This window comes from Larimichthys crocea, chromosome X, assembly GCF_000972845.2.
Source record: "Larimichthys crocea isolate SSNF chromosome X, L_crocea_2.0, whole genome shotgun sequence".
Classification (NCBI taxonomy): domain Eukaryota; kingdom Metazoa; phylum Chordata; class Actinopteri; family Sciaenidae; genus Larimichthys; species Larimichthys crocea.
The window spans coordinates 15,556,975-15,569,760 of NC_040020.1; the positions used below are offsets into that span (position 1 = coordinate 15,556,975).

The following is a 12,786-nucleotide window of genomic DNA, read 5'->3' on the forward strand; positions in this document are numbered from 1 at the left end:
GCCACCCTAAGTAATGTTAGCATGGAGGTTTTAAAACAAAAAAGTACAAAACCAACTTTTCATGTTGATCTCTTCATAAAGTCTCAGTCATCATGGTTTGTTTTTTACTCTCATCATTCGGACTACATCATGTAGTTAATACATACATTAATACAGTAACTCAAGGAAAATGTTATATTACGAAGTAAATTAATTGTTAACATTTTACCTGTGCAAAACATTTTGGTCTTGCATAAACTCACCATGTTGTGATATATACTGAAACTGGAAAAACTTTATTTTTCCAGCGATCCACGAAATGGTGCTATAAAATTGCATTCAGGTATAACTGAGAGATTAATAAAGACAGAGAAAGTAGCTAATGCAGTGACCAACATGAATATATTATGTATGAATGGATCGTAAACATCCAACAGTGCTGAACAACTACAAAGCAGCAGCTTGCATCAAGGTTTGTTTTTATTGTTTACCTCCCAGGTCGATTTTCTTATAAAATATGAGCTGTTTATGAGGACATGGACATGACAACAAAACATCCACAGCCAGAGCTAGAGCTGCTTGACCACACCATATTTAATTGATCTTTGATTCAAATTTTAATTACCAATTTCAGCCAAATGACTTAATAGTTTTTTCACATTTACTATCTTCAGGTAAAAAGAGAGTGGAGGGATGAACATAACCTCCTACTAAGTGCGCAGTCAGAGGTAAAAAAGGACTTGGGAGGTGAAAAAGTAAAGTGGACCTAGAAAGGAGTCAGGCATGCTGCTGTCCTTTGTCTTGTTCAGGCTCCACTGATCTGTTCTCCCACCCATCACAGGACCTGAGAGAGAGAGAGAAGAGTGACCAAGGGAGGGACAATTAGAGAATCAGAGAGGACAGTGAGGGCAGAGAGCCAGAGAGAGAGAGAGAGTCAAAATGAGTGGGAGGAGAGACAAAATGAGGTGAATGATCAGGAGAGATGAGGAGCAGAATGAATGAACCACTGAGACACAACATGAAACATGACTATCCCGCAGGATGTTCACAGACCAATCACGTGTTTGTGTTGTACACGTCACAGCAGGAGAAGCTCACGTGTATATAACAAAATGAATGATGAAGGTTTAGGTTTAGGGTCATGTTATGTGCATGGTGGCTCACTGTCACACTATATTGAATATAACAGAGCCATTATTAATGTTAATCAATCAGTAACTCTTCTTTTCTGCTATGACGAGTCAAACCATTTTTGAACAGTAACAAAGAGGAAATGTAACACAAGCCGATGGAAACAGAAGTTTTGAATAAATGTTAATGTGGCATGCATTTGTGGATTATGTACGAACACATTCATGAAACTTGTTATGATGTCATAAAGAATATGATGTCCTGGTCTCATAGGGGATTAGTTTTTATAAATGGAGACCACTTTGTGAACATTTTAAGCTTTTACATGGGAATGTACATTAAACACAGACCCAAAAGTGCCCAAAAGTGTCACGACTGGTAAGTTTTCTGCAAAAAAAGACTCAAACATCTGTGCAGACATCTTCTATACTAAAAACGAGCACTCCCTCCACCCTCACCAGACAGGTAGTCGGAGCTGAAGGCAGGCTGTCCTGGTGGGTCTTGACGTCCCCCTGATGACATCATTGATGACATCATCCCCGGGCCTAAAGGAGATAAAGAGTATTATTATGACCGTCGCCAACAGACAAACAGAGGCATCATGGACTCATTATTCTGACATAACAAACACCGATCTGTTCATCCTCCTGCATGTAACAATTCTAGATTCATATTTTTTCCTTTCCTCAAACCGAAGCTACATTTTTTAATGTTGTGCTGCAAAGTTTTTATTGCCAAGGTTACCCTCTACATCTGCTTCCAGGTACGACATCTCTGAAATAAATTAAAGATAGAAACACTTTTCTGAATGACCTAGAAACACCTACATTGTCCTGTCAAACACCTACATCGTCCTGCAGGCTTCCTTTAAAAACTCCTCATGCTGAGATAGACTGAAACCTGCATCTGAATCTATCTATCTATCTATCTATCTATCTATCTATCTATCTGTCTGTCTGTCTGTCTCTCTGTCTGTCTCTGTCTGTCTCTGTCTGTCTGCCTGCCTGCCTGCCTGCCTGCCTGCCTGTCTGTCTGTCTGTCTGTCTGTCTGTGTGTCTGCCTGCCTGCCTGCCTGCCTGCCTGCCTGCCTGCTCAGTCAGCTGTTCAATCATCAAACCAGGTCATCGAAACCAGCCTCTCCAGCCTGTGAGTGTGTGTCTCTGTGCCTGCGTGTGTGTGTGTTTTTGTGTACATCATTTGACAGTGAGGCAAGCAGACACAACACGTCGCTGAAGGGACCATCACCATGGTTATGCTAGGAGATGATGACACCATCTGCGGTTCCCTAGGCAACGCCTTGCTGTCAGCGGACATGTCTTAAAGGGCCGATGCATGTGCACCACCTGGCGAGGCACGAATACCAAGACACACATAACACAATCCCATACAGGATTGGTAAATACTATAAATAAAATGCATGTTCAATATTATTATTAGGGGCAGGGGAAGCAGCAGAAAGAGTTTCTCAGATATTTACGTGCTGCTGGATAATAAAAGAAATCAAAAGGCTATATAATCCACTGACTAAAGTAAAAGAAAGATTTGCACAGCCATTACATGATTACATTACAGCCATTACATGATTACATGGATGCTGAAGTCATGCTGTAACATAATGAGATCAGAAACCTGATTAGTCCATATTTATTTAAAAGAGAACCAACAAAACACAGTATGAGCTTCACAAATGTGCTGCCTGATAAAAGAGCTGAGAGGTGGTCTGAATGAAGCCTGATTACCCAGACAAGCCACCTGTGATGACACCCACCTGTCAACCAAACAGCGACACTGTCCATTCTGCATAGCTTTAAGCCTTAATATCATTTTAACAGGTGAGTTCTATGAAAATTCAGCCTCAGTACAGTTGCTAGTTTCTTTCCCATGTGTTTGAATGCTGCTGCTTCATGGCATAAAGTGTGAATCTGTCCGTGGTCCTGAAACACTAGATAAAAAGATGGACCTTGTGTCTGAACAGGACTTAACATGTACAGAGACAGAACAAGTAACTCCTACTGAGACACATGCAGCATGATTGTTCATTGTTTACCTGAAATGAAGTGGTTTTACGCTTTTTTATCACATGTTTTCAGTGGAAATAAGGACTCATTAATATGTGGATATCATGAATAATTAACAAGCGTGCATTAACTGTGAGCACTGGCTCAAGTGTGAGTGTGTTTGTGAGAGCAAGTGATACTGGCACACACACACACACTCATAGACAAACACAATAACTGCAGAGGCAGTCTTGATCAAACTTTCAGTCCGATCACATAAGCTTAAAGGTGGCACAATTGGTTTTATACTTTTATTACTGCTAGATCATTACTGCATTATGTTTGATTAATCAGTACAACGATACAAAAATGAACAAATATTGGTATAAGTCTTTACTGCCCTCTACATTTCATTGCATATACACCACCCCGTTGAAATTTCCAAATTTCCTTCCAAAATCATTAATATTTAACAAGACAGGAAAAGAAATGCCACTGAGGGTGAAGCAGAACATTTAGTGTCACCGGGTGAAGCCAGAGGTGAACAATAAATTGTCGATCGATGTTACAGTTTTAAATAGTGTGATTTTCAAATCCCCTGAGCTCTTATTTATTTGAATTTACATTATTACCGTCCTCACAGACTGTAAAAGTGCAATTTTTTCTGTCGTAAACTTGACTTTACTATAAAGTTGGCTCTAGCTAATTAAAATATAAAATATAGGCTATATATGGAAAGTCATGTAGCTTTGATACACGATTCAAAGTAATCATAAAGTCGCAACATCAACCCTCTTTTAATTCTGCAGTCTGCAAAGATACAGCAGAGCTTCGGCCTGTCACACTGGTTACCAGTTAATCAACAACATGAGTGAATGTCACATGACTGATAGGTGAACTGTATTCAAAGCCTTCCAGTTAAACATATTAAAGGTCCAGTGTGTAGGCTTTAGTGGCACCTAGCAGTGAAGTTGCAGATAGCAACCAAATGAATACTCCTCCACGCCTCACCCTCTTCTTCCAATCATGTAGGAAAAGAAACAAAAGGCCATATCTAGATCAGTTTGGTTTGTCTGCTCTGGGGTACTGTGGAAAAATGGAGGTTTAACATGGTGGAGTCCATAGAAGAGGACCTAACATAGAAAAAGGTTTGATTACTGGTGCAAACCTCCTGTTGGTACTGATAAAAACCTTGAGCTTAAAATTGGTCCAAATATTAAGTTTACTAATGCTAGAGGCTACATTTACATACATATACAGTATACATGTGGGCAAAATAGGACATAGTCTCACTGTAAATGCACAAATAAATAAACCAGACTATGGATGCATTAAGATACTTTAAACATAAAAAGTTCCCCCCGTGTTTCTTTTTTGTACAGACTTTTTGTTCTCTTTCTCTTTCCTGGATGTCCCCGCATACAGTATGTGCGTGCAGGAACAGTCAGAACCCAGACAGTCCTCTGAGGACAGCAGCCAGTATCAAGCCTCAAGGTCAAACACCTTCTTTTTTTCAAACATGATTTTTTATGGCATTTCCGCATCACTGGACTGGAAGCTCTTTGAAACACACTGCCAGGAGAAACAAGTCAAAACATACAAGCAGGGAACCACCACAAAAATAGCCTTCATTGCGTAGTTTGAAGAAATACAGTGCGCGGTTAGCTCATTTTGTGTTGCGCTGGTATAGAAGAGAAGGAAAAGGGATACAAAAAGAAGTATGAGGCTCGAGCCTTTGGTTGTGTTTCTTTTCAAATTGCTAAGAAAGAAAACTCAAGTGCGTCTGAAAAGGTTGTCTGTACTGTTGAAGTTTAATATTTTAGAATGGATGCCATTTTCTATTTAGCTCAACACTACATTTGTCAGTAAAGCATGTGCTCTGAGAGAAATGTCTTCCCTGAAGCCTCACAGAGCAGTGTGACTGTCTCTACTGTCCCATGCAGAGTAGATTGGTGTATTTGTGTTTGAAGATGGCCCTCTGAGTCGTTAACCACTGCTTAAAGGTGAGGTGATTCATTTCAGTGTTACACCACTCTAATTGCTCAGGTCATTTGGGTTTGTAGCTCTGCCCTTAAAACACAGAAGCCTGTCGCAGTTGTTAGCTGTCTGTGCCTCATACAGCCTCTCAAAGGAAATCTCATCAAGACCAAAAACCAACAAGGTATAACTCCACTGTTGTCAAGGAGCTATTAAAACAAATGAGCCACACTGCTCCTTCGTTACCATGAACACACACAGACTGTAGTTTAATACACTGTCAGGCTGCCACAAATACCCACTAGAACAATCCACCACTGAAAATAGTCCCCAATAAATGCACTGTGTCCTCCTATATGAAAAACATTTGCTAAAAACTACACTAACCAGATGTTTTCTAAGCCTTTAAAAATTAAATTGTATAGTCCGTTTTTAACATCTTCAGGAGAAACAACAGAGTTTGGGACTGAGTGCCATAGGCAGAATAAAGATGTAACACATTGTTGGTTTTGGTCTTGTCATGGGACTTTGGCTGTCTGTCTGTTCTGCCCCTAAAATGGTTTTGGGTTTGCTGAAGTTTAAGACTGAACCCAGTTGCCTTTAGCTCACATTAAGAGTCCAGATGATGGCAGTCCTCTTCGTTACAGTTGGTAAAATTAGGTCACGGCCAAGGTCAATATTAAAATGACGATTTAAATGTTGTACTCAGGCCAGTACTCTAGGTGCATGTTTTGTTTATTACTATTTATTCTTATTGATTTATTCTGTCTGATGTCTGTCTGTGTCTGCTGTGGTTAAAAAAGTGAATGCTGAAAAACAATTTGGACATTTTCTCACTAACTTTCTCCATTGATTACACATTTCCATCCAAGTTATGTTAAAAAATGATATGAAAAACAACTGTGGTGCCATCTCTCTGTACCACATTGTCCTTGACCTGTCCCTGTCACCCTGCTCTTAGTTTAATGCAGCTAATATTGGCATGTTGCTAATGCTAAAGTCTTTCCAAGCCAAGGGCAGAGGAGGTTAGTGTCGGACTACAGCGTTGCTTCCTCAGTCACAGCTGTCACTGTCTCTGGAGAGAGACAAGCACTTAGAGTGAGAGGAAGGGAGGGGAGGAGGTGAAAAGTAAGAGATGAATGAGGTTGGCAGTGGATGGAGAAGGGGGAGAAGAAGAGGTGCGGGTAATGAAAGCACTGAGTAAAATGTTTTTCAATTAAAAGTCAAATATCATATATGAATCTATCATTGTCACATTTAGTGCTTGGTGTTTGTGTAACTGGTGCAAATAAATACATAAATAAATAAATCATAGTGGAGAGAACAAAATCAGCTAAAAACAAATCAAACTGTAGCGTTTCCAAACCAACAATGATTAAGCGGTCTTCTGATATCCTTGTACTCCTTAGCCTTGTGTCCATTTATTGTTTCCTATTTAAGATGTAAATCTTGATGTAAAATGGCTCATAAATATATGTTTTATTAAAAATAATCAGCTGATTACTGTAGTTTTAGTCAACTTTATTAATTAAAATGAATGAAACAGGAGGAAATAGAGCTAGAGCTAGATTTGTTGGGACTATTTTCAGCGGTGGATTAATCCACATTTGGTGCTCTAGTGAGTATTTGGGGCAGGAGGATGGTGTATGTGGGATTCAGTCAAAATAAACTACACTGTGTATTCATGGAGGAACATGTAACCCAGCGTGGCTCACTGAGGTGTTTTTGGTTTACACAGTATACTTCTTAGCATCAATTCAAAGGGATTTATTGACTAAATACTCTTTTAGCTCCAGATCATGTGAGAAGATGTCTTGAAATATCAAAATGTTTAAAGAAACTATGCTGATTACTTTAGCTAACAAGACTCCATTCATTGTTGGTTTTAGGCTTTTCGTTGGTTGACAACTGAAAGAATTACAGATTATAGGGGCCAGTATTACCTTACCTGATTAGTGATGACCATTAACTCAAAAGCTTCAGTAATTCACCAACTAGCCCTGGGAGTTGCCCAGCATCACCAAGCTCTGAGCACCAGCCATTTTGGAGAGATGCAGTGATACTGTGGTGTCACATTTTCTGTTGTGACCAGAGTCTATTAAACTTTTTACAGTGTACCACCATCAGGATCTACGTTAAAATACAGTAGTGTAGGTCATTTGTGAACTATTCATTTTACCTCCACTTACTATCTCGCCATCATATTTTAGCCCGTAACTAATGATGGATGTATGCGTGCGCTGCATGCATGAACGTGACTACGTAGCAGGCTGATATTGAAACAAAATATTACAGAAAATGCAACATTTTTCTAAATTTCATTCTAGTGATCTTGTAGTTTTTTTTTTTTGCTCCAAATGATGTAGTATTTCGATGGTATATATTGTGTTTAAGAATCAGTGCTAAGTGCTAAAACAAACCTGCTGAGAAATCAATTAGTTCTGTCGTCTCTTGTTACAATACAATGTTGATGTGAGGTGATAAGAGACAAGGCACTGCGTGCAGAGGAAGATATGTTTAATGTATTATTGTTTAGATGATAGATGGTGGAATACATGGAGAGTGAGTGCCCTTTACTGAAATACAATGAATGACGCAGAGCAAACTAATGAAGAGAAACAGAGACATCAGAGTAAATGAAAGAGAAACAAACACACAGAAGAAAGAAACACAGAGATATTCAGGTAAATCATTCTCTCCCCCGGGTGTAGATGCTGTTGTGGTCCTGACAACCATTAACAGCATAACAACACGCTCCAAATTCTCTGCAATAATGGTGCAATCCCATGACTGCTGAACACATGATGCAAATACTGTGACTGACAGACTGTTGGACGGTGGCACCTCTGGGGGCTTCTCCTCTAAGCTGTCACACATGCTCTTTTTACGATTATATTTACTGCTACAATCTCTGTTTTCACCTAAACACATGGTCCCCAGTGCATAGAAATATACTAACCTTCAACAAAGTATTTCCAGGGTTTGTTGTTTGTGTTAGGAGCCTCATTTTGTATTAAAATCTCTTCGTCGGCGTCATTGAGAAAGACTAAACTGTCCCTTTAAGGTGACATCCAACTGCGAGTTTGCTGGATCTTACTTTCCAGGAACAAACCTTTTGTGCTGTTCATAGACAATAATGAGAAACTTCTAAAATTCTCTCTGCATCTTTGAGAGGAGTGACAGAATTCAGTTGAACCAAACTTTTGAATCAAATTTTATTTTGTGTGTGCGTGTTTTGTTGGGGAAAAAAACACATCTTTATATACCAACAAGACTCAACGTGACTATGTGTACAAAAACTAATGTGGGTGTAGTTCCTCTTTATATATCACCCGAAATCAACAGTCTTATTTTTATACGTTTGGCCATCATACCTATCAGTAATATTTAAGAATTTGGCAAGATCACAGAGAAGTCCAATGGTGAAACCCCACCAGGCACGTCTCATCTGCCTGGTCTGTTCTCCATGAGGCTTCAAAGGCCTCTAGGAGCATTTCAGAAGCAGAACCCACCAAACTTTGTTAACTTGCTCAGATTTGGTCATTCTTACTTGGTTTATGTACTTCTAAATATGCTACATAGTTCGTTTGTTTCCCTTTTGGCTGTTTTCACAACTTTTATTTTGAAAGATGAACATATTCTCTATGCAGATTCTGTGTCTGACTTCCTGACAGCTGCTTCTGTGACCTTTCTGAAACGGACCATGGCGCCTCTGATTGGGTTTAAAATATTGACAAGAATGGCGCACATGGAAAGTGTTGCATCCGTGCCCGGTGGAATTTGGCCTTAACAGGTCAGTCAGTCATCTAGACAGGGTTGTAAAAAGCTTGAACTGAACATGAAAGAAAACTATGATGTTATTACTCAGTTTGCTGTGAACAACATTCACAGTTTACAGTTCACTTCCTGCCCCAGCTGTGACCTACTGTACTACGTGTCCACACAGTTTGTCTGTTTGTTGCAACATTATTACAGTTCAGATACACACACTCTCTGTCAGACTTTGTTATTGTGATGTTCTCAGATCTCAGCAATTAGTTCTACTGATTAGAAATTTTATCATGACCGAATTCATTCATCTCAAACTGTCAAACTGATACTACGAATCATAAGTTAAAGTAAAAGGCCGTCCGTTGGCCTACCTGTCCTTCAGTCTGTCTGTCTGTCCATCCATGGGTGCTGTTTCAGCTTCACTCACATCATACTCACTCCAACATATCTGCTGAGCTCAGTGCACTCACACACACATCCTAATTATTGGCAGTGACAGCGAGGTGTGTGTGCGTGTGTGTGTGACTGCAGAACTGCATGTGTGTGAAGCTGCTGTACTGCAGTCACATGTGACTGCAGTGTCTTGTACTGTAACACACACAGAAGTGCACACCCATTCACTCAGGAATGCAAAATACAATGCCGCACATATACGGATATGACTGCAGAGTGACTGCGTGTTTGCTGGCAACACACACACACACACACACACACACACACACACACTAGTTAATGCCTTCTCTCTCTCTCCTGCACATATGTACAGTGGAGGTACACACTCTGCAGGGATGTGTTATCATGCTTCAGCAAACGGACTGCAGTGTAACTTTATCTTCATTATGCTGCTGCATGAACCCAGGACAACTCACATTTCACTCTGGCATCATTTAAACCTGGACAAAGTTTAAAAACGTTAAAAAAAAAATCTTTAAATGAATGACCCTGACTAACACGACCACAGTGTGACAAACAGTTTGTATTTGTAGTAAAACATGTTGGCTTCTGCAAAGACGAGGAAACGTTTGCAGATATTCCCGCATGAAACTCACACATTCATAAGTTCTTTCATAAGTGACAAGAACAACAAAGCAGGATGCTGCACTAGAATCAAAGAAAAGATTTTTTTTAGAAAATACAAAAAAATATTTGATATGCATACATACTGCACTGGCACATAATTTTATTTAATTCACAGAAAGAACATTTTAATTACAAGAACTACTTCATAAGAAGGAGATCCCTTGTTTTTTTTTTTTCACGGTCCAAATCTTAAACACAAAAAGAGATTTAAAAACTCAGCAATCAGCCAAGTAATGACTGATCCCTAAAGCAACAACTATGAGCACAAACTCGTCTTTTTTCTGGGCTGATTGTGAAGCTGCACTGCAGTCCTGAAGGGGAGGTAATGCATCTGAAGCTGTTTGATAACTGCCATAAACACCAGAAGAAGACTTGCACTTAGAATTCAATTAGTAAGTATTGGTATGAGTCTTACCTCAGAATTCTACTAAATTAAAATGATGCCAGGACACCAGGAGGATTAAACCAACAACAGAGTATACTTTCATGTAAGCAAGGCCTATTGGCCCTAAATTCCAAAACATTATACTTTATGCTATAGATAAAAGGTAAAACCCGGCTGGGTCATTTTGACCCCAGAGGACAAAAGGTGTATGGCAATCGGTAGGACATTACAAGGGTTAGTTTAAACTGACACAGGAAAGAATCATTTGATATTTACTACACTGTAGGTGTGGTGCAAAATGAGCTTGAGGAAGAAAAACAAAGCAGAACTAAAGGTTTGCCCTCACTGACACTGAGGATAGATGAGCTTTTGGTTTCCCGTTCAGGAGTCACCGAAGCTGAGGCCTTAAATGACTTCACATCTTCCACTTAAAGTGGAATGAAAGGAAAAGTACAACACTTGCCACTGCAGAATTTGTGTGATAAACAAGGTACAAGACAAGAGAGGAATGAAAAGAAGCAATAAAGAGACAGAAAGAAGGGATGAGTATAAGTCAATAAACACAAGAATAAAGCCAGGGACCAGGGTAAAAGAAAAGCAGTGATGTTAACATTGAGGGATACTCGTCTGAGAATATAGATCTCACTGACTGCAAGTGATTCTGACATGTACCCCGACCATCCTCGATATGTCAATACATCAGCCTGACAGGTTGCTCTGTCAGAAATATTTAACGTAAATTTTCACCTGCATTCACAACATATTACTGTAATGATTGCACACAGGTATCAAAGTCAGTACTGTATTTAAAAGTATTATTCATTTCAGTTTGGTTAGCACATCATTGAGGTCCGAGCAGGATTTACTTACATAAAGCAGCTGTGAGGACATTTTATCTGAAATGTTTCATCACTGCTCTCTGCTGTTCTCACATCTTTGGTTCTCCAAGCTGGACGATGTCTCTCTACTCTTATTATATAAGAAGAGACAGCATCCAAAATTCAGCTGTACCATGCCAATACTGGTTTAAATAGTAGGTTATATAATATCGATAATAATAATAAGCTCTTGGAGCTATAAATGAAACACCATTTCAAATCTCATCATGTCTATAATAAAAGAAGTGTCAGAAAATGTTTCAAATATATAAACAAAAAAGATTATGCAATTGCAAAGATGATGCAAAAAAATGCAATTCAACGGCTAACAATAAACGATTAACTCAACAGCTCCAGGTTGTTGTTTTTTTGCTGCTGTTTTTTTTTCTTTTTTCTTTTCAAATTTGTAGTCCTTAGTCCGATCTAATGCCTACTCATGTGATTTTAAGACTTTAGGGCCAGGATGGACACCACTATCTCAAGACAGACCACCAGCAGCATCCCAGGCTGTCAGAACATCTAGCCAGACCATCCACCACCTTCAGAACTCTGCTGGTCCACCATACAGTACAGTGGAGTTGTGTAGTCTGAACAAGAGACTGAATAAGCACTAGAAACAGCTGTCTGTGGACAAAAGACCAAAAGTGGTCACAGCATCCAGTAGAAAAGGTCTAAGGTCTGGACTCAGCAGACTGCAGGAGAAAGATCGAGGGCACCAGAGAAGTGACAGCGACAGTGACAATTTGGTGACATGATAACACCTGAAGAAGAAGGAGAGGAGGCCCAAAAGAGCTTTGAGCTTATATTATTTTGTTACACAATAAAAAAAACTATTAAGTCTATACATATATATTGAGGAGTCCCACACTGATGCCTGTTTTAAATTCTTATTGCATGTGAGTCATTGGTGTAATGTGTATCTGACTGATGATCTGCGATACGCAAACATTTGAGAAACCCTGTGGTAAAACATCTGCTGTCAGATCTTCCTCAGTATATGCACCCATATGTAGCATACAGAACAGAGCCTACGGGCCTATAGAGTGACACACACACACACACACACACACACACAGCTGGAGGACGTGTGCCTGCTTTTGGAAATCATTATCACACCAGCTGTGTATGGGCACGTCGAAGAGTATGCAAGATGATAGGGCAGGCTGATGGTTAAAGAAACATACACGTAACTCAGTTTGATGTGCCATCTGCGTTTAGCATCATAAATATCAAACCAATTAACGAAATCTCATCTACGTCTGGATCTACATCACCACTATATCTATCCACAACATCTATGTCACCTCATCAGGAGGATTCATAATCACATCAACGGTTCATCTTCCTTCTGGACATCAATTAGTGCTGCTGAGATGTCTTACATACGAGGGAGGTCGTAGATGTTTTAGTCATCCTTTACATTAATCACCTGCTTTGACCTTTTAGATGAAAAAAGGGCCTCAAGCACCACGTTCATGTGTGCAGTTAGATCACAAAGTTCCACGTAATCTGACTTAGCATGTAGCTCCAATGCATGCAGTAATGATGTGAATCAGTAATGTGTTATACAAAACTTAACCATTAGCCA

The 12,786-nt window shown here is 39.5% G+C and overlaps 1 protein-coding gene across 7 annotated transcripts in view; it reads right to left on the minus strand.

The window, feature by feature from the left end:
- Positions 1 to 12,786, minus strand: part of map4l (microtubule associated protein 4 like) — a 98,194-nt gene that overhangs the window by 55,804 nt on the left and 29,604 nt on the right. For 6 of the 7 annotated variants that reach the window (XM_027283192.1, XM_027283195.1, XM_027283191.1 and 3 more), the window contains exons 3-4: positions 1,569 to 1,655; positions 746 to 823 (exon numbers count right to left, since the gene is read on the minus strand). In XM_027283192.1, the coding sequence (XP_027138993.1) occupies positions 746 to 823; positions 1,569 to 1,655 (165 nt within the window). The remainder of the gene's footprint in view (positions 1 to 745; positions 824 to 1,568; positions 1,656 to 12,786) is intronic. The other variant, XM_027283193.1, reaches the window with a different exon arrangement.